Source organism: Augochlora pura, chromosome 7 (assembly GCF_028453695.1).
Source record: "Augochlora pura isolate Apur16 chromosome 7, APUR_v2.2.1, whole genome shotgun sequence".
Classification (NCBI taxonomy): domain Eukaryota; kingdom Metazoa; phylum Arthropoda; class Insecta; order Hymenoptera; family Halictidae; genus Augochlora; species Augochlora pura.
Genome location: NC_135778.1, coordinates 22589377 through 22615587, shown reverse-complemented (window position 1 = coordinate 22615587; position 26211 = coordinate 22589377). Strand labels below are relative to the sequence as shown.

At 35.3% G+C, this 26211-nt stretch overlaps 1 protein-coding gene across 1 annotated transcript in view; it reads left to right on the top strand.

The window, feature by feature from the left end:
- Positions 1-12809: 12809 nt before the first annotated feature.
- Positions 12810-26211, top strand: part of Nmdar2 (glutamate ionotropic receptor NMDA type subunit 2) — a 136286-nt gene continuing 122884 nt past the window's right edge. The window contains 1 exon segment of the mRNA XM_078184810.1: positions 12810-12919. Coding sequence (XP_078040936.1) covers positions 12892-12919 — 28 coding nt within the window. The 5' untranslated portion in view covers positions 12810-12891.

Here is a 26211-nt window from a genome sequence, read left to right as displayed (position 1 = left end):
TTTACTGATTATTTGATTTCGTCATGGGTTTATTTTCTTACTTAATAATTGTGACATACTATCATTAAAGAGAAAACATGATTATGAACTGAAAATCATAAAATAATAATAGTTCATTTCAATTGAAATGATATTACAACGGTAACATATAGGCTATTTTAAAAGTTAGTAAGATTGTGTATTTTACTCATTTTTTATGAATATCAAATCTGAAGTTTGCTGATCATTAATTTTATGAGTTTCTTTATTTAAAAACTGATAATTGTTACATGGTTTTAAAGTTCCTCTCTTCTTTTTCCAATTCCATGAAAATTTTCTTAGAGTCAGGATTATTTTGTCATTTCGGAAAAAGTAATTTTAATTTCTGTTTTCCAATTCGAGACTACGCAGCTTATAACTTGAAATATAAGAAACTTCGAGTAAAATAAAAAGGTGTTGAAGATACATTTCGGAGAGGAATAATGAGAATTTATTTTTGTAGTAGCATATTGCTTGAAACGTTCGTTTATTAAACTTACTCCGTATTAATCAAGCCTTCCGTGTTCCGCAGAATCTAAATCTGTTGATGACATTCACGAATGAATTCCATTCTCTCCTGTGGTCCGGTTTCAGCGGTCGTTCTATGTATGGAATCCTGAGTGATCTTGTTTTGTTCGAAATCCCATGGTCCTGACAAATGTCAATTCTGATTTTCACATGTACCAAGGGAAATACCTGAGCTTCAGTGTCTCAACAACGATTCAAACAAAAACTCATTCGACCCATTTGGCACCATGAACTCGTTCAGTGAAGATTGCAGTGTACAATGTGACTCAAAAGTTTCGAACATCTCTTACTACCCGAATTTCATGTGTTATATTACTTTTCTAGAAAATTCATATATTATAATTACAAATGTTGATTAAAAGTAGCGCTGTATTTTTAGGACAGATCAATGCTTCCATCAACGAAATTACATAATCACGTTAAACGTAGCAGAACGGAGCAATAGTTCCAGTAAAATATTTATTTATTGAGCGGAAAATACTATTTCTGAAATCAAAACACTGCTGAAATTTTTAAATACAGCGTATCTGCAATTCGTTGTTAGCCTCCGAATTTTATGTATTTATACTAAAATTAATTAGGTTAAAAATCAAAATGTGGAGACACTAAAAAAAATGTAAGAATTACACTGTCCTTAATTTATTTCAATTATTGAAAGAAAAAATACAGTTTTAATTATCTTGTGTTTCTCATAAGTAATTAAGAAAATTTCGGCTTTGCACTTTTCAGCTTAATTTATTATTCAAATGAACAGTTAAAATTTTGTTTGAAAATGCTAACTTCATTAAAAGATGAACGATGAAATCTATTACTTTTTCAGCTTTCGACAATGTCATAATATACATAAGAAAATGTATAGTTTGATCTAAAAAAGAAAGAAAAGTTGATCTTGAAATATTCTCCACTATTATATGAATGAAAAGATTGTTAATACTACGTAAGACACCTTTTTATTTTAAACGGCTTTTGTATGAATATTATTATCGAATTAATATTACCAACGAAACAAAAACTAACCTAAATAATCACAATACTAATCGTTACTATCATATAGCAAGTTCACGAAGTTGCATGGACAATCAATTACTCGTCGATTAAATCACAAACATGCATCTTTTAGATTTCAAAAATTTTCGGTGCTACAGCTTCGAATGTTATAAGCAATTAACTGCGTAAAAATATACCTTTCCCGAAGCAGTCGGAATCATTCTATTTAAATGGCTGCGGCTCTTGGTCGAGCACAAATGGCCTGAAAATTGGGATCTTGTAAAGTCATTGAACTACTTCGACATCTGTTGCGGAACAGATTCAGTTGCCAGCAGCTGTTGTCTAGGAACATCGGTTTTATCGCTAATGTAGTTATCGTAACTAATTCCTACGTGCACGAAACAGAAACTAGACATCGATGGTAATTCGCAAGTCTACGTCACTATTTCGCTCGGACGATACCGAGTGACCTTCTAATTCGCAGATGGACGGCATTCTCCAACTTAACCGCTGTTCCGGATTTCCTTCATCTGGAATTTTCAACTGCTTTACGGGGAATATTGTTTACGTCCCACATAAAAAGTTTGGTTCGCTATCAGTAAAAGAGACATTCCAACAAAAATAATGAGAGAATTGATAACAACTTTGTTAATCTCTGCGACTCTCTCGAATTGCACGGTTTTATCTTAACCCTTGCGGCAATAGCCAACATTGTCGACGTTGTTTTATAGCCAAGAAATCCGGGTACCCTGATGATGAGTTCCTACATTACGTTACTGTTTCATAAATCTTTTGTATAATTATATAATTTTTATTTATTTTGTATTTGTTACCGCGATGAAATATTCCTTTATTAGATAAACCTAATAAAGGTTTATTAAGATAAACCTAACTCTATCGTCCAATTTTAGTAATTTTCTAATAAAATGGTAGCCGACAATCGAAGCGAATAATGAAATTGATAGCGAACCAAAAACATTTTCCAGTGCATGTGAAAAGGATATCCGAGTATTTGGTTATTGACACGTGGGTTCAATAAATATACTCATTGATTGTTAAACGTTATACCGATCGTTGGTACAATAATTGTGAGAAGTGTTCAGGAAAATTCGCTACGCAAGAAATGGGCGGCAGACTTTCGAAGTCGTATCACTTCACCCTTAATGAGGAACTATCAGTAGCATGCTCAATTTTTTTCAGATTTATCATTTTAGTGCGCTGTAGTTAAAAAAGAAAAATAGAAACCGAAATTTCTCGACGTTCTTCTGTAAGAAAGAAAGTTGCACGTGTTGGTTTTACCAACAACATAGATTAGTAATTTTAAACCTTATTACATTGAAACAAATAATTTTGTAATCTAATGCAATTTGAAAATAAAAAGAGAAATTAATAATAATAATAAAATGGTTTCATATTGTATGGCTTCTTTGCATAATTTAAACAATATTTAAATATTGTTAAATATTTAATATAAATATTATAAATAATAATATAATGTAATAATAATAATAATATAAATTAATGTAAATATGAATACTTAAAATAAAGAAGATATACGTATACTGTAGCTCATATCGACAGTTCCCTTCATAAAATCAAACAAGATGCGCCAAAATAAGATACGAGGCACGACAGCATCGTTTTAAAACAGCTTCCCCCAAATCGCTTTAATTCGTACGACTTAACGTAAACAACCCAAGATAAAGCTAACACCTGCCTCCGGGAAACTGAAATCCACGGTTAATTCTACTGACCATATCGAACGCGGGTTTCTACGGCGACAGCGCGCAGCTGAATCCCCCAGCTTCTGAACGAACTCTGCGTCACTATCTTTCCTGGGCCAACTACAGTCTCGTCTCTCTATTGGCAATTCTGCCCGTACGTATGAAGACGCGGAACTAGACTGAGTTCCGAGTAAACAGACTCGGGTGTATACTTGATACCGTGGCCCATCCTGATAACGTTAGTTTCCTATTTGCAGACCAGGATCAGCCTCATACAGAGTGGGCAATTTTTATTCAACGTATATTTCCTTATTTACTGTGATATGATCACTTGGTGTTTTTAATTTGCTTTCAAGCATAATTAATTTTATTTCTAGCGAATTAGATATATTAAATTTTGGTGTTCTTAGTTATAAAAATTTTATACGTCTTATCAGAGAAATAAAAAGTAATTATTTATGCCCCAAAAACAAACCAAAGACACAGCAATTGGTCATCCCACAGTAACTATCTCTACTACTTTATTCATATTCATACTTGTTTCTTTGATTATTTACATTTTCGGGACTAGTTCCTGGTATTCCAATTACCCTTATGGAGGTATTCTATTCTCTATAGATATTCTAGTACACTCCTCTGGTCTATTTTTTATAAAAATACTATGCAACTTTATGCATCTGTATAATTTGTATATATTTGTTACCCTTTTAATAACACTTACAAATTTTTACAACGAGAATTAGTTGAAATTGCTGATAGTATAGATTCAATTCCTCGAAGACTATAATTATTGTTTCTTTTCATAAAATGAGTGAATGAAATTTATTCGTGAATAAAATTTATTCGTGAACAATCTTATCATTTTAGAATCTCATTACACGTTGCACAGATACTGTAGCTTCTCGATAAACCTATCTGTCGTAATTTATATTTACTCTATTTTCATCGTGCAGGGCATTTTAATTCAATTAAAGTATATTAAGGACTTTTCTTAGTTTTAAAGGAAAGAAGATGTTAGGGGAAAATATCATTTAACTTAAAGTGACAAATATAATATAAATAAGACATCTTGTCGACTTTATATTTGTCGTGATCCCAAGACCATTGATTATCTTCAAAGTTTACTAAATATTTTCATCGTATGATACGTAATAACTTAAATATGGAAAATATAAATCGAATTTTGGATAATCATATTTTAATAATGTAAGAATTATTATATTAAACTATATTATTTTTAGACCAATTTCGTCAAAAGATTAGTAAGATATTTGAAATTCTCATGACACATACAACACCTCATATATGATATAAACAATGCAATTATTTAATCTCTAATCATAAACCATTATGTATTTAGTATTTTCAAATATTTTTATTTTAGAGTATAAAATAGTTCTATTTTAGCGTATAAGAATAAAATCAATTAAACTCTCTTGGTCCCTATGTACAATATTTAATAGAAAATAAATCCTCCGTAGGTATTTATTAAATGCGGTTTTTAAATTACTAGAAATGGAAGCAAGCATAGTTTCACTATTGTACAACACCTAAGCCAGCTAAATTCCACTGGTCCCTAGTTTCAAATAACACTACTGGGCTCCATCATTACTGGAAAATTTAGGAAACCTGCTGCGCAACAAGATATTTTCTTTGAAACAACTACTGAAGTTCAAGAGAGAACTGCACGAAATTGCGTTTCTTCATATTACGAAATTTAAAAAAGTCTCCCGTGGAACACCGAGGCAAAGGTAACGAATTTCTCGAGAAAACAAGAATGTAGAAATGTTGGAGTCGCCGGATGAAGGGTGAAAGAGGATACTTTCCAATCAAGGAAATAGTTACGAGTTTGATGAGGTCCTGCAATTGTAGAAAAGATAAAGTTTCAATGTGTTCTGAAGACCGTTAATATTTCTAATAAACATATTTTCATAGAATTGCGAAAGCAAAATTATGTAACTAAGCCTGTGATTAAGGAATAGCATTCATGGATAATAGTTTTGAACTTTATGATTATTCATATTTATGAACACATCTTATAATATTTATTAACAGAATAGGAATTTTACCAAACTGATAACAAACAACATATGCGTATACGTTGTAGACAAGTGTACTAACAGTGTTGAAACACTGTTTTTGTTTTTAAGTCGTTGTTTTTATTAAATAATGTAGGAAAATTAAAATTTGCTGAAAAACCGCAACCTAATTAAAACTAACGAAAAATGAACGACCCGAAATTATTCAACCGCAAACAGTTACAAAATGGAGTAACTGTTGGTACTTTATACATAATCTTGACAACTTTGCTAGGATAGAAAATAAATTTGCAAAAGAAAATAGAATTGGGTGTCGCACCGAAATCTATTTGCAGATCACGTCGCCATGAAGTTCGCAATAGTATGCTTACAGCCCAATAACGAACGACGATGTTACCGACAAGAGTTACCGTGTCGCCCGTTCAATACAAACCGTTAAAGCGTGGACGATTGGGTCCACGATAAATAGGAGAAGCTCACGGGATTCTCTTTCTACATGAATTTCCCAAATAAATTTAGCCTTACTTGTAAACAAGCGAGAGACATCTAATTCGGATGGTCCGGCTTCCAAACGTACGTCGACTGCATATGTAAATTCATCACGTGACCAGAATTTTCGATGTATTTGCAGTTTCCGTTGGTCTCGAGAGAAATGGTGGCCCTGCGGCGCGCACCGAATCACCGATAACGAAAGCTTTTCACTGACAATTGAACGCGGACTTATCTATATCAGGGGTACGGTCTCGTGAAAAATTGGAACAATGAAACCGTTTCGACGACGTTGCATAGCTTTCTACTGAATTGTCATTTCAAATCTTCAGGATTCGAACCTACCATTAAATAGAAATACTTTTGTAATCCCTACAAGGTTGAGATTAGTTAAAAATGTATTACAATAGATATTTTTACTTTGCGAATTTATATCAACCGTCGGTACACAAATTGATTTAAACTGATTGAATTCATCGCAAACGAGATTTACAATTTCGCGGGGAACAAATTTTTCGAATGGTATTTATAAATTAAGAGCAATTAAAAACGTGTACTTTCTGTCAATTTGTTATTCACATTGGCAACGAGTAAAATACGTTTCCGCGTTTCAATAAATTTTCTGCCTTTCCATTAATACCTCCAACGTGGAATTAATTATTATTCGAATAACGGAAAACAAATGAAAGTTCATTTTTATTCTATACCTCCCAATTACGAGTAAGTCGAATTCTGTGGTTATAATTTTATTTGTTATATAAAATCGCTGTTATCGTGTGCTGCAATCGAATGTACTGAACTAAAATACGTCACTGATATAATTTCGCGAGAAATTCTCATTCGTATATTTTTAAAAATAACGAACGACAAGATTTTTCTATAAAATTTTAAATTTTTCACTATCGACTTTAGATCAAGATTAATGCGTTGTTTAGTGATCTTAAAAATTTTCTAATTTACAGTCAAGAATTTTTTTTTAAAGATTTTCAAGCTGGCACTTACTACCAAAAATTCTCTTAACAGGCTTTAGACAAGCAAAGCGTCGAAGATAGGCATTTCATGATAATATTTCATGATGTTCCTAAATGGAGAACACCTGGTGGAAAGTCGATGTATTTCAAGTAAACGGGTAACCGCAAAGTGATAACGGCGACGAGCGAAAACGGGGCTTTTAAGGGAGAAAGAAATAAAAAGGCAAGAAACGGGAACAGCTGTCTAAAGTGGCGCCTGCCTGATAGGTTTCCGTAATTACCAATTAATGTGGAATTACACGGGACGGCGAGTCCTGTCAACTAACCTGACGAAAATCTCAATAATTAGCTTCGTTGTGATTCTGACGCTCCAGATCCTCGCACGAAATTATCGGGCGTCGGCTTAATTGAGGGCCCCGTAATTACTTCCAGCCAATCTTATCGGCGCGTTCCGCGAGGGCCATGGTCGATTGTATCGACGAAACTTTCGTGTGACCGTTCATAATGACTTCTCCTCGATTTGAAATCGAATTTTCTGTTTTTACTGGCCAACGCGACCACCCAGTTTCCTTAACTATTCCAGAGAGAAACGTTTTAGAGTACCGATTATTATTACTGTCAATTTGTGGTAGCGAAAATGTTGAACTTCGATCAGAATCAATTCGAATTTTCTTTATACGAATCGCTAGCGGCAGATGTTCAGTTTAATGCTCGAATAGCGAGGCGTGAGTCTGTTTTTAGCCACAGTATGAAAACCGTTATTTAAATATCTAGTTATTCACGATTCAATAACGCCTTTACGTGTTTCATGAGAGTCTAAAGGGAAACTATAATATTTAGAAGAAATACCTCGAAAATTACTAAACTATAGAAAGTACTCCACTCGTGTTTAAAAAGTTCGATTGATCAAGTAATGAGAGAGCCATCTTAATTTTCAATTACCTTGAAATATCTTGGCAATGTCGTTATTTAGAACAACCTTATCGCATTGTTACAGATTTTGTAGATCATATTCACCCTTTTCCACCCAAATTGTTCTTATCAAGTTTAACCCCTTGCCGTACCATTTTCCTTACAATTGCTATAATTCGAATATTTTCGATCGCACTGATTTTTTAGAAGAAAAAGAAATTTTATATTTATCGTGTGCTCACATGTGCCCATAATTATGAAAGTGGTCTAAGTCAAATTTAAAAAAAAATGAGTTTATCAGTTATCTTACAGCACATTATTTTAAACTAAATTTATTCAATGTAATTTTTACGATATCGTAAAAAATGAACCATTAGATGGTGGTTGTACTGTCAACATTATCTGGAATTCATTTAGTGTTAATTATGAAAGTGGTCTAAGTCAAAATTTTAAAGAAATTATATAAACATAACTTGTAAACGGCGCGTTTGATGCGTTTCTGAACTACATAATAAGCCGATAAAACGACCAGTAGCGGAAGAAAAACATAAAGATATTATGTCTTTACTATCATACATTCCTCCAGTTTTTCAGGAACATTTCAAAAATCTTAAAAACTCGAAATGATAAAAATGCATTACTTTTTTAGAATCATTAATAAATGCACATGAATTATTTCATTAAAGTTATTGCTTCAAATAAAACTCACAGTTCTTTATTGCTTTAAGTCATTTATAGGAGATACAGTTCATTTTGAAAATGGTCTAAGTCAATTCAAACTTTAAGAACATTTTCGTATAAAATTCAGGCAAAATTTCATATTCATAATAAATTTCTTTTAATCAAGACTAATAAAATTCTAAATAAAAAGATCGCATAATGTAAAAATATATTTTAGTTTATGCAAATGCAATTCATTAAATATCTCGAAACAAGAAATATATGACTTATGCCACTTTCATAACTATGGGCACACATGTATTTGAAAGTTTAAATATCGGTGCCAAGAATATAAAATTTGATTCCTAGTTAAAGGAATGGATAAACATTCATACCTAACAGCTTGTTACTAGAAATCTTCATCGCGAGTCTGACTCATTAAAGTACGGCAAGGGGTTAATTTAATTCTTAAATTGAATATTAATTAAATTGAATATGAATGCGTATCCTTATTGATGAAAGAATGCAAATATAATTACATATAAATCTGTATTCAGTGTTTAAGTATAATATGGTTTTTATTACAAATAAATGACTTAGAGAAAAGTGAATAAGATCTGCAAAATGATTAATTTGAAGTGCAAAACCAGTATAGTATGCATCGTTTTTCACTTGATGAGATGTTCGAAAAAAATATTAATGAGATCGTGATTAAATTAGATCGAGAGTTCAAAATATTAAGAATTCAATATACAGGGTATTTTCAAAAGGTATTTATGAGCGGGCGCCAGGTGATTCCTCATAGAATAACTTGTTTTTCTTTAGACTTAGTTTCTGAGAAAATAAAAACTATATATGCACATATGCAGCAGGATGACTGCTGAATAATAACTTAATGAAATCACAATATTTTTACTTAACAAACATTACGCTTTTCAGAAAGTTTAATAAAAGTAAGCACAGTTCAAATACGTCAAACGCAACAGGTGTCAGAAAAAGCGTGCGAAATAATTCAGGTGATTTTAAAATTGCTCTAGAGAGTTCAATTGATTTGTATTGAAGAATCGAGAGCCAATTAATTATATTCAATTAGTGCAGTTTCCTCAAATGGGTTTGGTAATTGTTTCATTAATATCAAATGTTTAAACTCGTTAAAATGTTTTTAAAGCGTGCTTCGATGCGTCAAGGACGTTTAATTTGATAACAATTTTCACAATACAAAAGTAAGGCAATCTGACTATAGGAATCATTGTTCGGAAATCCCACAAAACTACGTGATAATATAATAAATGGACAACTATCGTTGGTTAACAATAACAATAACAGTGTAACAGTTTATTAACTAAAACGACTCGCAACAATTCTACCTTTCATACTTCAAAAAAACCTATACAACTTTCTCTTAATATGTATGAATATAAGCGCATACATATGTATAATTATTTATTCAATGTGCAGGTTGCTGGTGAATAATGGATAGAATTGTTTCTCTGTAGTAACACAGATTTTATTATTCTGAACAAGATAATACTACAATAACTTAGACTAATTGTTTATCCTACCTGTAATAACAAAGAAACGACATTCAATGTTATTATTCACACTATTTTTCTTTATTAACTTTCTTATACTTAATTTCAATTCTTTGTACTTCGGCTTATATTGTCGCACTAACGCCACATGTCTATTCGTTCAATTATCTTAATACTATCGGAGATCTAACTTATCGATCTATTAACGCGGTAAAAATATAAGTAAGGATGCTTTCCTTACATGTATACGCTTCTTCTCTTATTTAATCTGCAATTTAATTTTTCTTTGTATAGCATTGATCGTTGTTTAGCACATTGTTACGTACGGAGATTTTCTCCCGACGTTTTTCTTTCCTTCTTGAAGGCATACGCTAGATAACGTCGGCGGTGAACGCAGTCCTTCCATTTAAAAATAGAATATCTAATTCGCCGTATAGACGCGAGTTCAATAAGGGTCACACATCCCCGATTCTCGGTACCATCCGCGGTATGATCGGGTCACGTAGGCCCAGCCTCACCCTAATCTGCCGTATAGGCGCGAGTTCAAAAAGAGTCATACATCCCCGATTCTCGGTACCATCCGCGGTGTGATCTGGTCACGTAGGCCCGGTCCCCACTAACAAATTTTCTAGTTCAGCCGCATATAAAAAGGCTAAGATTTTTCTTCTCATCGGGCAGTTTCAAGTCAAATCGCGACGCGAGACGTAGCAAGATCGAGCCGAGTTCTCCTTCGAGCAATAATTAACGCCCGCCGACTTGGTGCGTAAACCAGGGAGCGTGTCTTAGGACTATCGCGAATCTTACACTACACTCACGTACTTGAAATAGACTGAAGTTGTTAGATTATATTAGTTTTCACTTGCAATTCAGTGTACAAGTTATTTTCATTCCATCTCCCAGTTCGAGTCAGTTGTTGGTAACGATCTCACAAAGATACACCTTTGCCGCTCGAGGTGTATTTATTAATATTTCTTCCGAAGTTACGAGGCAAAATTAGAATCAATCCAAAACCCCATTACCCAATGAGTGGCGACCCGGTGATGAAATAGGCATCGGCCAGTCCACACTTAGCCTCCCTTTACACCTAGCGGCGACCCGGTGATGAAATAGGCGCCGGCCAGTCCGTGAACCATCCCTACACCTAGTGGCGACCCGTTGATGAAATAGGCAGCGACCAGTCCATGCAATTTCCTTCTGCTGGCGACCCGGTGATGAAATAGACACCGGCCAGCTCACGAAACCTTTTACCTCTACACCTAGGTGGCGACCCGGTGATGAAATAGGCGCCAGCCAGTCCGTGAACCATCCCTACACCTAGTGGCGACCCGTTGATGAAATAGGTAGCGACCAGTCCACACAATTTCCTACTAGCGGCGACCCGTTGATGAAATAGGCAACGGCCAGTCCGTGAAACCTTATCCTACTAGGTAGCGACCCGGTGATGAAATAGGCATTGGCCAGTCCACGCATTCCTTTCAAAATATCCGCACAAACTCATTTATCTCCGGCCACGTGTGCGCCGGCCCTCGGCTCGTAACATTTTAAAGCTACTCGTTAGTCGGAATTCAAAAAATAATTACACGTCTCACATAACATCTCGAATGCAATCTTATCTTTTGAAAGAGTACTTAAAACCAGATATAACTATGCAAGTGAACTTCTCAGGTATACTTAAATGTGTATAGCCACTTTTAGGTCTGACTTAGAGATACCATTGTTATATCTTTAAACAAATTGTCGCAAATATCTCAAAACTCTCTTTCAACTTTCTACGCATACCGTTGACTTTCTACTACCATTGAATATTTATTCTTAAATCTGAAACAAGCAACTATATCAACCGTATATGACGTAGACTTCGCAAGGCATTTCACTTATTCTAACATTTCAAAGGAACATATTCGCAAAAACAGATGCCGCAGACCGTACAATGCGAATTTGATTAGCTATCCGAGGCTTCACCAACGACACCGTACAAGCTCGATTATTCTAGTAGGATGTGAACAATGAAATTCTTTTTCCAGTGTCTTCCGATTCATTAACCGCTTCGTACGATCGGGCGAAGCAACAAGAAAACGACGCTATCCATTGGATATTGACAGCACCTGTTCAAGAAACAAAACGCCACGTAACTGAGAGATCAAATTTTGTCTTCCTCCAATAAAAGATAGAAAGTAGCTGTTTGAAAATAGTCACCTGAAATAGTACATTCGCGTGTATATTCAGGAAATATCTGTAGCAGCTGTCTCATCGGAATCAAGCCAAGTTGAGAAGACAGCGCGTAGAGAATTTCAATCGAGATCGCAATTGCAATAGAATTTTGGGAATGATAACCCTCGGTGGATGGAATACGCGACGAACGATCGAACAGTTCTACCCAGAAATCTACATCGTCGTACAAAATGTCTAGGACGTTGCAAATATCCACGAACTACCTAAGACGTCAAAAACTATGCTGCCAGTGTCGTCGATCATTTTAATTAAAACTTCATTTCATCGGTGCGAAGCGAAGAGACTGGAACAAGTTCTCGACTTATCTACCAAGATTCTTTCGCTGGTGCAAAGAAGTAACTCGTCGAGAATGCTTCTCAGGATGTCCGACACTTCCTGGTTACCTTCCGAGCCCGGGAGCACGCTGTGGAAATGATCTTCTTATATTCTCGCGAGTATGAATCGCGGTGTTCGCGGATGAGAAGAATGTTACGAAACTGAGGGACGTCGAAGAGGAGGAAAGATGCGAGTCGAGCTGTTTTTGGTGGTTGGCACGCTCGTGGTCTCCACCAGTTGCGAGCGGAGGTCGGCGATCGGCGACGCTGCGGCTCACGAACCGTCACGAAGTCACGGCAACCGCAATGAAACTATAAACATCGGAGTCGTAGTGCCGCACTCGAATTTCGTCGTGCGCGAATACAAGAAAAAGCTGAAGGATGTGATCAGCAACTTGAACAAGGGCCGCACTAAGGGGAAAGAATACACAAGATTCACCTTTTTGGACAAGTACGTTTTCACACAGGATCAGGTCAGGCTGACTATGCTGAAGCTTACGCCGAGCCCAACAGGTACTTACTATTCCAACAGGTGTATTTATTAAATATGTGCTGGCAAGGGAAAACCTTGTATGTCGCGTGTACTATCATTTAAAAGTATGTGGACAGTTGTTACTTTATGTGAATCTATGATGTAAATTAATATTATCGAACGGAGGCCAAAAGTAGCAGTTTTCAGAGTACGTATCATCCACTGGTAGCCGTTAAAAAAAGTATCCACAAACTTTTGAATAGCAGTGTACGTCCACTTTCAGGATAATATCATTTTACGTTCTTGATAGTATTATTTCATATTGATAGTGTCACTTTGTCCCTTTTCTACGGCGTCGGTGCATATTTCCTTTATTTTATCCAATATTTAATATTCAATAATTGACAATAGTAATCATTCTAGTACACATTAGGCACAATGATGCTAGTCCATTGTATTTTAAATAACGTTATAAAATTTGTTTAATAAAAAATTGCATTCCTTGAAATCAAAAGGAAAAGATTTTCACGGATGTCTTCGTAACTAATTAAAAATAATGCATAAAGGTCCCATAAATACGTTGTAGGGAATGTAAATACAAATGAATGCTTTTAACGTAAAGCCCAAACAGTATTCATTAATAATTTTCCGTTTCAAATTGTCATTATTATATAATCAAGACATTTTATAAATTAAGTTTTTTATCCCTACTTCCTATGTCAGATGAAATTCATTCACTATACCGTGAAATAAGTATATGCTTAACCATAAACTTTAAATAATAATTGAAGAAAATTAATTTATCTCGATGATTCGAATAACATTTCAATAAAACAAGAATTTAGTCATACATGATGGAATACAAAATGTTTTTCTATACTTTATCTATTAATTTATATCATATTCCTTTCTTCAAATGTTGTATTGGATCACTGATGCATAACTAAATTTAATAATGTTTCCAAGGGTGCAGAGGATGGCATCGGCAATTTATAATTCTATAAATAGTTGAAATTGAACAAATCTTTAATGGGTTCTTATAAAATTACATAAAAACAGAAACTGTCGACAATTATTCGCATTACCATCGGAATAATAATTCTTTCTTAATAAAGAATTATTCGAATAAGTAGACGGAATAAAGAATTATTAAAATAAATAGACGGAATAAAGAATTATTAAAATAAATAGATAAAACAATTTCTGACGTATAACGAAGCCCAATACTGATTATTCTACAATATTTCAAGGAAGTAAGAATTGCTGGACGAAAGTCGAAGCAGCAGGAAGCGAAAATCGTAAAATGTTCACATGGCGACGTGGACACTGAGCAAAATTGCACTATATCCGGCCAGTCAACCGAAAACAAAAGTATATTACCACGTTTACTCGACGCCTGAGATGAACTACGCACGCTCCTCCGACCAGTTGCAAGAAGGACACATTGTCCCCTTTTCCAGGGGCGTTGAAATTAACGTCCCGTGGGCACGTTTCGCCAAAAGTGTCATGACGGGTCAATATATGCGGCTTAGAGTACACCGGTAAGAGAAGAGACGACGATGACCTTGCTAGATATCTCTGTATGTGTCGGCTTAGGTTGGGCGAACGTGACTTGGGAACAGCAGCCGTAAACGGGTGACGAATATTCTTCTTCAATTCTGTTTACCCTGCGAGTCCACTTTATTTTCGTGCTGGAACGTCGGTTTCCTCGTCTTGGAACGCTGCGTCGGAAATGATCATCGGCAGTTATTTTGAACGGAAACGACGTGTTTACAATGGTCGCGTGCATTTCGTCGGAATCCCTTGCATTTGATTTCCGATTGGCGGATTCGGTCGGGTAGTTAGCCGTGCCAAATATCGCTAACTGCCTCTATTTCGCATGGGTTGATCTTAACTTGCGAAAATATTTGATACTTCTTCCCATCAGCCACTGTCCACGATGAATGGCTGAAAACGGCTTTTAAATTTGGGTTTAATAAATTTGATTTAGTGATATATCTATTATTCAACGTCGAGAATTTTAAAATTCAACTTCTGCGTTTTTCGAGGATAAATCCTTCAGTTCTAACCTAAGATTGAGAAAAAATAATTGCTTCAAATTGTTATATGTATATCGGTTCTGAATGCAAGGAGTAAGAGCCGACGACGCATGCGCGGTGTCGCGCACAGCGGCGTGGGACGTTTACCTGACTAACATTACAATTCTGAACTACGATCAGACAGAGGCTCTGCGTCGCGTCGCCATCGTAGTTCAGAATTACAATGTTCACCTGGTAAATTAAGGTTCCCCATGCCCCTGCGCAGAACTCTGCGTATCCTTGTGTAGTGACTTTTCGTAACTGCACTGATTCTGACTTATATGGGTTTCTGTTATAGTTCTGTAATCGCTATTTTGTTAATTCTGATATGCACTTTGGATATACTTTTATTTTATGTAGTCTATTTCTATTTTAGCCATATATCCGTCTGATATAAAATCTTTGTAATACTTTGAATTACTGGTAAGACATGTTTTTATTAATCACACAGAGGCAATACTCGGAACTAAAAGCTAGCAGTTATAGGACTTGTAACCGGGTCCAATTTACACGCGGGGAATAGGCGGAAATTCTTCTAACCGACACGCCCGGTTACTGTCCGCGTCGGCGATTTACGTGTAGTTCGTGTCACTGGACGTAAGAATCTGCCTGAGGGATGAATAATAAATTTTAATTAGATAATTCTTACGTATAGATTAATTTAATTTTATATTGCGCGAATGTCGATTTCTCGCCAAGTACGGGTCGTCCGCAGGAGCACGTTGTTTACAAACTTCTGCTCGGAAACGACGGCGAGGTCGATTTACAATATAGGGCGGTGTTCCGCGCTACGACGCAAATATGTTCACAAAGGGTCTGGTATTAATTGATGAGATGAATTAAATAATTGACTGCGGCGCGGACGCGAGAATTCTTTCTTTTTATCAACGCACGTACAGTGCCGCGACGCGGTTTTACGTTCGCGACTCCCCGGTTTTGGAGCGCTTGCAGATTAGGAGACGGACAGGTCGGTTTGCCTTGTCTCGTCCGGTCGGTTTGACCCACTAACTACAACGTTTTTCGCACGGCTGAAGATTACTTGATACGATTTCTCACACTTCCAAACGCACAGTGCCGAATTCTGTTCTCGCATCGACCTCCTTCGATCGCTATCGAGTGGGGATCGGCGCGTACGCAGGGAGATCACGCGTTGTCACACACATACATACACACACTTCACGACGGCGTTAATACGACTTCACGACTGGCATAATATCTGTTACAAAGAACTGTAATCAAAACTGGCATATTCTATAACAATTATAAGCCTTTGTGTATTCTGCTTTTCTGCATTTTATTATGTAATAGTCACGGCTCCTTACATTCTGAAAGATCTTGGAGATAGTGTTCCCAAGGAACGTTACAAATACTAGATAGTATCAAGATGTCGGTTGTTTGCCCTGGAATACCAAATGCAAACCATGATTCGATGTACTTATTCACTGCCATGACTATGCTACACTACTCTACCGAAGTTACTGAATCTCGAAATTACAAACGTGATATCGACGATCTTTCAAATCCAGAAACTTCGTGTACAAAGATCCATAACATTCCATTTGTATGTGTCGCAAATACAATAGAATGTCTAGGCACTGTACATATACATATAATATCCAATGATTTTAGGCAATGTAGGAAACGATTCATATTTCATTAACATAACTTTGACATAACCTTGACATAGTCTGATCAGGACCTTTTTTCATACTTTTCATAGCATTTGTCATTCTATAGAACGCCTAGGTATCATGTACAATCCTTAGAGAATGTATGTAATAATCATCACATTTCATACATTACCTATAAACGCCGGGCTTTATACTGTATAAGGCCTAGGCTTGCTGCAGAATGTCGGCTTTTCAGACAATGCCGGTAACATATACATTTTGGTAATATTAGGGTGTACCATAAGTTTCTTCCCTTTTTTGGATGTGAAATGAATACTAGATATTTGTTTTGTTTAAGGTGCAATTTATTATGTTATATATAAACCGTTCTGTTCTATAACCTTCTTCCATATCTCAGGAAGCCTCATTATGCCCTCTTTCCAAAATTCTTGAAGCACAATATTCATCTAGGTGCGTTTTTATTTCGCTTATGGATTTGAAAGATTTACCACGGAGAGAATTTTTAAAGGAGAGGAACAAGTGATAATCGTATGGAGCAAGGTCTGGGGAGCTAGGAGGATGAGGTAGAACGTCCCAATAAAACTGTAATAATTTTTGCATTACGCCCAACGCAACATGCGGTCTTGCGTTGTCGCAATGGAAAACGACGCCTCGTCGGATCGACAATTCTGGCCGTTTTTCTGCTATGGCAGCTTTTTAATTCATCCAGTTGATTGCAATATCTGTCAGCATTAATCGTATCGCCTTAAGGAAGGAGCTCGTAATACACTACACCTTTCCAGTCCCACCAAATGCACAAAAGAACCTCCTTCGGTTGAAGTCCAGTCTTCGCAACAGTTGAAGGTCTATTTTCCTTAGATCAAGCGTGTTTTCGATGCAAAATTTGGTATAAAATCCAAATCTCGTTTCCAATGAAAAGCCTCTTTAAGAAAGGATCCCTCTCATGTCGCTGGAGAAGCAAATCGCACGTAGAGAGGCGGTTCATAAGGCCGGTCTCCGTGTGGAACCCAAACTTCATTTCGATTCGCACATCGCATCTTGATTAAATGCTTATGTACCGTTGTCTTGGGTATATTAGCGGCATCCACTATCTCATGCACACTATATCGCGGATTTTCAGTGAGCACAGCTTGATAATGTCCGTATACGTCGTTGCTGGGCGGCCACTGCGGTCTTCATCTTTTAACTCGAAATTTTTTAAACCAATTGCGGATGGTCCTGATAGTCGTAGTACCACTCCCGTAAACGGTGTAAATCTCGTCGGCAGTGTCCTCTGCACTATTGCCTTTTTTAAAGCAATGAAGCGTAACATGTCGCAAATGCTTATTTTGGCTCTCCATATTGAACGGTGCAGAAAAAATTTGAGAAGAGACTTTGTCACCAACGAAACGCACTTTGCAATAGCTCCGGGGCGACTGAAACCGATGCCATAAACGGTTAAGGGATAAGCCTGGATATTTATATAAATACAGCCACTTAGAGTTACTCTTAGCGTAGCGCGGAAGAAACTTATGGGGCAATCTAATATACGTATACATTTTAACATATATCTCCATATTCACAATTATGAACTTACAATTCGTAGTTTTGTCACTGAACTTTTCTCATTATAAGCAGTGCGACAAAAATAAACCTGTTCTATTTGGAAATTTTACAAATTCAAACGATTTAAAAATATTTTGGATAAAAAAAAAAAATTAAAATTGGTGACACTGACTACTTTGGTACATAGTCGAACTTCAAAGAGATCGTCATACAGCGACTATAATTACAGTCATTTTGACTAACTGAAATGAAAAAATGTGTATGATCTTTAATAAGTGTAAGTCTGGCTATAGCAGGGTTTAAAACAAGCGAAAATGTGGATAATTAAAAAAATGGCGACATTTTGAAATGATTGAATTTTCCTATTGATTTTTTAATATTAGGAGCCTCAAAACTGTAAAGAAGAACAATTTTTAATTGGTAGTAGTATTGGTGATAGACATAAATATACTAAATGTACACTTGAATTCTAAATGGAATTGGTTAGCAGATTTTGAGGTATCGAGGTCATCCTGTTGAAAAACATCCTTTCAAAAAGAGACATTTCAAGTTTTGTATATCAACACTGATCATTGATATCATGAATATCATATCATAGATTGTTGATTTGAAGAATTTAATCTTAAAAAATCATGATTTCTTCAAACGCTCACAATAGTATTTCGCTTTAAAGTATCGCGAACAGCAATGAAGGCTGGTCTAATTTATTACAACGCCTGCATCACCGGCGAGGTATAATACATTAGCGTCACTGCAATACGAAATGGATCACCACGAACAAAGAGAACTCGCTGAAGCTACAAAGTAAAAGCCACAGGTGGATTTCCAGGAAGACAACATTGAACTATTTTGAACGTATGTCTTGTTTCTAGAATACTTAACGCTCGCGGCGGTTGCTTTCGGTTTTCAACAGCAACTGTTTCGGCTATGTGCAAACTAGTTTTCCTTTTCTCAAACAGTTACCGTAAAAGTAAAACAGCTGCGTGTCGTGAAAGGACGAAAATAACAATAAAAGAATAAACCTTTTTCTCGCCATTATTTTACTAAAACAATCCTATTGTGATTTTTTACAGGGAGCTCTTTTATCAGTGTTCCTTAAATAAATATTAGAATGTGTGCAATTGTTAGTTACTTGTTTATTGTACCCTTATATGACAAAGTTATTAAGCTCTTCAAGGATACTGCCACGTATGTGTACGTTTAGTTTTCTTAAAATTATGATTTTTCTGAGAATAAGGAAAATGAGAATCAGTTGAGGAACTATTCGCTACAGAATCCTTCGGCAATACCGAAAAAACCTCGTCGAATGAAATAAAATGGATGATAAATGAAAAAGAAACAATTAAATCGATTGTTCCCTACTATAAAAATTCATTCCTGAAGAGGTTAATACGCTTTTATTTAAATAAATAGTGTTTCTATTCAGTTAGAAATGATTAATAATTTAACCCTGAATGAATATGGTGATCGAGAATTGAAATTGGTTTTGATAAGCTCCTTCGGCTCTTCAATAATATTGATTGAATGACTGAAATGTTTTCGAATAACTTAATGTATACAGATCTGAAATAACACCGCGGCTTTAGAAATGGGGTGAAAGTCCTTTATATATGGCAATTCGCCGACGATAAAGTGCTTTAATGGGACATTTGCATATGTTAATCGTAATGAAATGCAGAGCAGGAACTATTACTTAAACCGTATGTCGTCTACGTCGTGTTTCATGTCTCGATACTTCCTACGTTAGGCAACTGCAGCCAGGACATCGGAATTTTCGATATCGGTTCTTGTGACATAAGAGAGTCACCTATGCGCTCGTTTATGGCCTCTGGATCGTTACCGAAGCTTTCGCAAGTGCATACACCGCATGCCAAAAATTTCACACCTGACCCCTACTGAACCAAATAGTCGATCAATTTGCAGTAGTGAAGGTGTCAAATTTTACTGACGTTCATACTTCTTTTCTAAAACGCTTTAAGAATGGCGGTTTGAGTTTAACATTAATAGAATTCATCTTCTTATTAACACTAACGCTATCGATCCAGCTAAATTAACTACATCATATACATTAATGGTCCACCCAATATATGTACGTAAAATAAAGAAATAAATAAACCCGGGAACCTTAGATTAAGACCATAATTTTAAATGAACGTCCTGAAAGATAGAGCGATTCACAAATAAACGTAGTTGTTGAATTTATGCTCGAATGACCTTGAACCGTTAACTAACTTGCCACCATGATTAATTATCTGCATGTAACCCAGATTATGCATAGGTCAGCAGAGATCTAATGCAGTCCTTATCTCTGCACCGATTTTGGCAGTCGATTATTGTAATTAGTTGCCAATAAATCAAAATGGTAAAGGAAATCATTCTGCATGGTAAAACAGAGTGATATTAATAAACAAAGTAATTGGAACAAGCTTTGTAAAAATATGTCTGCTTGTAAAGTGGATACAAATTATTCTACATACTGATCAATATGTACGACTACATTCAATCATGCATTTTGTAAACTAATATTTCATGTTCCGCACAACGATGCAGTTGTTTATTCCCCAAGTGGCTCAGTTTCACGAGTCAATAGTAAACAATCTAATTATTACTGCAGAAATGCATAGGACTAACACAGATAGCAGGATGAAGCGCGCAGATCGTAATTGACAATTCAATATTATACCGCTCAATTCGTCGAAAATAAACGTATCCTGCTCGAATTGTTAGCTCTACCAAAAATATCAAGCTGACATTAATCTGCTATGCCATCTATCACGTGATCAAACGTTTTATCCAGTTTGAACATAAAGTTTATTTCCATCCTGAACTACACACTAAACAAGCTATTTTTACGTCTACATTCGTAAATTTGTTAATCATATAAATAAATTCGTAAATATTCTCATGTTTTTAGTGGGTCCGTTAGATACAATAAATTCAGAGAAATTGTTATTCTCTCGATGTAAACTTGTTTAATTAGGCGTGACGAAATATGCACGAACCGAAAAATACAAAATTATTTTATTCCTCGAAAAAAGCTTGCTGTTTAATCTCGCACTTTCCGAAACAACACTAATTACTTTGACTTTCATGGTAAAGGTCAAAATACGAAGTGTCAACTTTTAACATATTTAATTTGTTAAAATTGTCCATTAGGACGTTATTACTTCATACTTGTTTTTGCATACATTTAGCAATCGAAGAACTTCAACAACAATATGATGGCAATGATAGCTGGTCCTTCAAACGAACCCTGGTAACGTCCGTTGCACTTTCAAGTTATAATTGACTGCCTGTCAGTTAGGTGTGCCCACTTCGCCCCTGTTAATTGGTCGAGAGTTTAATATCCGTTGCAGTTACGTTTTGTGACCAAACTGCTATTTACTCGAGGCTCATATATTCTCCACGCAGACAGTTCGTGATAGTCGCCCGGCGACGAGGATGAAATGAATTCTATGTCCGTCTGGCTAAAATGATAGCTGCGTCCATTTTCGCTTACTCGCTTATTTTAATGGATATCGATTATTCCCGCGAACTATATTCCCGATCATATGGTTGAATATGAAAGAAGACTTAATTAAAAGTTATCGTACGCTTCTCTAGTGACACATGTATAATTACAGTATTTAAAATATTCTTGTTACTATTTCTATTATGTCATATATAGAATGTCTCATTTAAGACGAAATTGTAAAAAATCTGGTAAACATGTGATTTAAAAAAACGGACTGACGTAACTTTTAGTATCTCAAATGAAGAGTCACATGGCACTTCTAATTTTTTAATGCGTGGTTATTTTCAAAGATATTTCAAGGTCATCTTTTTTCTTGCGATGATCCTATATTTTTTATTTAGAATCATATTCTACGTAAAAAACTGCACAATTTTTGTTTGGAATATTTTTTACAATATGATGTTCTTAAATGATATAAAATAACTTCCAGAAGTATGCAACGTGGTGATTTTGAGAGAAAAGCAAAACTATCCTTGACGTAAGTATGAAAAATCAGCTAATTGACGTAAAGATACCTTGACAGAACCTTGGCATAATGTACTATTGTTATCAGATTAGGTCTGATCGTCGTAGATTCTAAAATGAACGTCTTTAAGACGTCTTAAAGTCATCTGGTGGAGATCATGAAGCTCTGTCAAATGTCCTATGAATGGCCTAAAAATGTCCTGTATCAAGACATGTTAAAGACGTCCATTCTAGAACTTACGACGATAAGACCTAAAATGGCTGAAAAATGGACGTCTTTATTAATTCTTATATTCAATATTTTCATTTCTCCGTACGTTCGGCTTGAATCGTCCTCTGACATCGAAAACCAAAAAATTTAATCCAACCGACGAAGACTCGCGTGCTTCTTCCATGATTCCTATCTTCTGATTACCGTTATGATGATAACGGTGTCATCCTGTCAGCGAATGCAATTTCACAAGCCGCGAACATCGAGTTACGCATGGATTTAATCGATGTCACATTAAACTCGTAACCAGGCAAATGATTTGCGTAACGTTTTATCAAACGCTCTTCTGCCGGTTTCAGTAATCGAATTATAAACCCTTTGCAGCGATGATAACGAAGAACGCGAGATTTATACGCGTTGGATTATATCAGATCAACGCGGCAGTCTATCCACACATTCAATATCATTGCGTAATTAATACGGGTCCTCGGCTGCTACTGAATGAAACACTGACCCATACGGAAACCAGTCACACTCGGTGAATAGAAAATGGTAACGATGAGTAATCCGACGGCCTGTGTTTAGCCACTTGTCAATTTTCTTTCATTGCACATGCCAAGGCGGCAGCTTCGGATGGTTAGAAAATTCTAATCAATTGTAACATATTTTCGTAAAAAATTAGAAACATATTACCGTGAAAAGTCTATAAGTTTCTATTGCTATTAAGTATAAGTTTAACATTTTTATTATTTATACTACAGTCTGTTCTTTCAATATCTTTATCATAATTTCTTACAATTTTTAACACGTCGACGTCAGCGTCGATATTCACGATTTTCTCCGTGAGCTAGCGGCCGAAATTTAAAAAAATTACATAATTATGTTATGTTCATAATATTGGATTTATGTATATATGTTGGCATAAAATAACATAAACCTATTTTGTGAAATATAAGCAAAATAAGCAAATATACGCCGCTTCACGGAACAGATACGTCTAACCAATCGGCGTCAACGTGTTAAATCATTAATTTTATTTTAATTCGATTACTGTAAAATTTGATTTCAATGAATTCGGAAACTGGCAAAAAACTCATTAACAATAGTAATTTATGGGTAATATGGAAATCTATGGATACGAGCGTCCTCCTAATGCGCCACAAATAGTTACTACGTTATCCATCTGAGGTACTGTGAGCCGATCGGAGCAACGCGGGTAGTGACACGCTGCGGCGGTAGTCAGGAGATGTACAGTCAGCCCCATAAGTATTCGTACCGTCATTGCTTTTAAGAGAAATCTGTTTAAATCAACGGATGCATGTAAAATTTTGCAATAAACTTTTTATTTTCAATGAACACATGTATAAAGTTTATTTATACCAAATTATAACAAAATTTATTAACTAATAACAAAAATATATTGATTTTACACCTTGTAGTATGTAATAACAGTCTACGAAAGTATTCGTACCAGTGTAGATTTTGTCAAAAAATCACATATTAGGGTAGCTTTTTTACTTTATATTAATTTTCTAGCATTTAGTGGGTCCACCTTCATACCTTATTATATCGTTTAATCGGTTTAGCCTACTTTCTACCAGTTTTAATGTGACATTTGGTTCAATACTATTCCAAACTTCCAAAATTTTGTTTTCTAGCATTTGTTTATTGAAAATTTCATGCTTGTGTAGTCTTTTATTTATTTCCGCCCATTAATTTTCTACAGGATTTGTATCTGGACTCTGAGCAGGTGTATGTAAAAAAATGAGGAACGTGGTAAAGTATCCACTCAAGAACAATCCGAGTAGTATGCTTCGGGTCATTGTCGCGTTGAAAATAGTAGTCATCTCCCAGACCAAGCTTAATCGCACTTGAGTGCAGATTTTCTTTGAGTATATTTTTATACTTTATCTCATCCAAAATTCCATCGATAAAGACAAGTTTGCCCACTCCGGTTGCCGCCATACAGCCCTACACCATCACGGAGCGTCCGCCGTACTTTACAGTTGATTGTACATTTTCTAATTCTAGTTCTGTATTATGCTTTCTCCAAACTTTTCCTCTTCCGTCATATCCAGAAATATTAAATTTCGACTCATCTGAGAAAATAACATCTGTCCAAAAGGTATTACTTTGATTTCTGTACTTCTTCACAAATGCTAATGTCTTTGTCCTGTTAATTTTACTAATGAAGGGCTTCTTCCTCGGTGTTCGACCATGAAAATTTTGACTTCTCAATATTCTTCGACAGGTTTCAGCAGAAACCTTCTTATTGAACATGTCGTTACATATTGTAGCTAACTTAGGCGCACTAATTCCAGGATCTTTTTGCACTTCACGTATAACAGTATTTCTTTCCCGAACTGTTAAAATCTTTGGTCTTCCAGTACGTTTGTTATTTAACAAACTATCACTTGTTTTTACCCGTTTAATGATGAATTGAATCGTCGATTTATTTCTGTCTACTATTTTTGCTATCTCAACATAACTTTTGCCTTCTTGGTGTAATTTAGAAATTATTTTACGCTCTCCTAGAGTAGTCTCGGACTTTTTTCGTCTCATTTCTAATTATTGATGTTATTCTAACAAAGTTTCGAACTAGACTACTTTGTTAGCATTCACCCAACCGGCTGTCTACTGTGGAAATTATTTTCGATGTGAAATGACGGTGTAATATAACAAAATCGACTCTGCTAAGAATATTGCGAATACTTTTGTGGTCTGTTATTACGTACTACGAAGAGTAAAATCAATATACTTTTGTTATTAGTTAATCAATTTTCTTATAATCTGGTAGAAATAAACTATATACATTTGTTCATTCATAATAAAAGGTTTATTGCAAAATTTTACATGCATCCCTTGATTTCAAAAGATTTCTCTTATAATATAACGAATATATGATATAAATAACGAATATATGATATAAATAACAAATACTTATGGAACTGACTGTAGCTCTCATGGCATGGATGTTCAATGCACGATCTTTCCGAGCCCTGTACGTAAAAGAAAATCGTCAAAGGGATTATTCGAAAATCCCAAAACAAAAATGTGAATGTTAAAACTTGCGACGCATAATGTCTATAATTATGAAGAAGAAGTAACAGAGGAATGTACTTTTGCTATACTGTTGCTAGAAATTATGTTAAATTAAAGAACCTGATAAATCTGCAGGTGACATCAAAGTTGAAGTATCCTTGAACTCGCCACATATGTATACTTTATTTATTTCAGAATCATAACTTATACTGCCTTCTACTTGTCTCATTTTTTGGAAAAGTTAATCGAAAAAGTTTGATAAAAAATCTATAACCTGTAGCATCAAGAACTTTCTCTAAAAGATGTTGTGATAAGATTGAATCATAGATTCGCAATGAATTCATGAAAACAGAAGATAGTATAATGTCATTGCATCCACTTATTATAATATCATATATGCCAAACGTACATGGTTCTGTAGACATTTTTTTATGAAAAGAATTTTTGGAAGCTTGAGAAAATACTGCGATGTAATGATATGAACGTCTAAACTACAAGATTTTTCTACAATTCTCGCGATTTTATGAAATTTCAATGAATGGTCAGTGAGTAGATATTTATTATATTAGAGTTTCTACGCACTGAATTATCAAAAATAGAAACATTTGTTTCGTTATACGCGATTAAGAGACGCGATATTGCAAGGTCCAAGCTATGGCACAGCGAAGGGAATTTCTTGACCATAAACGCGCCGCAGGAATGTAGTACGGGGATGGTCAGAAATACCAGCATGTGATCAATTTCTGTCACAAAGTAACAACTACTCCGACAAATTAAATTCTACCGAATTATCAAACTCAAATATGCACAGCAGCGAGATCAATGGAATCTATTGAGATAAATTAGT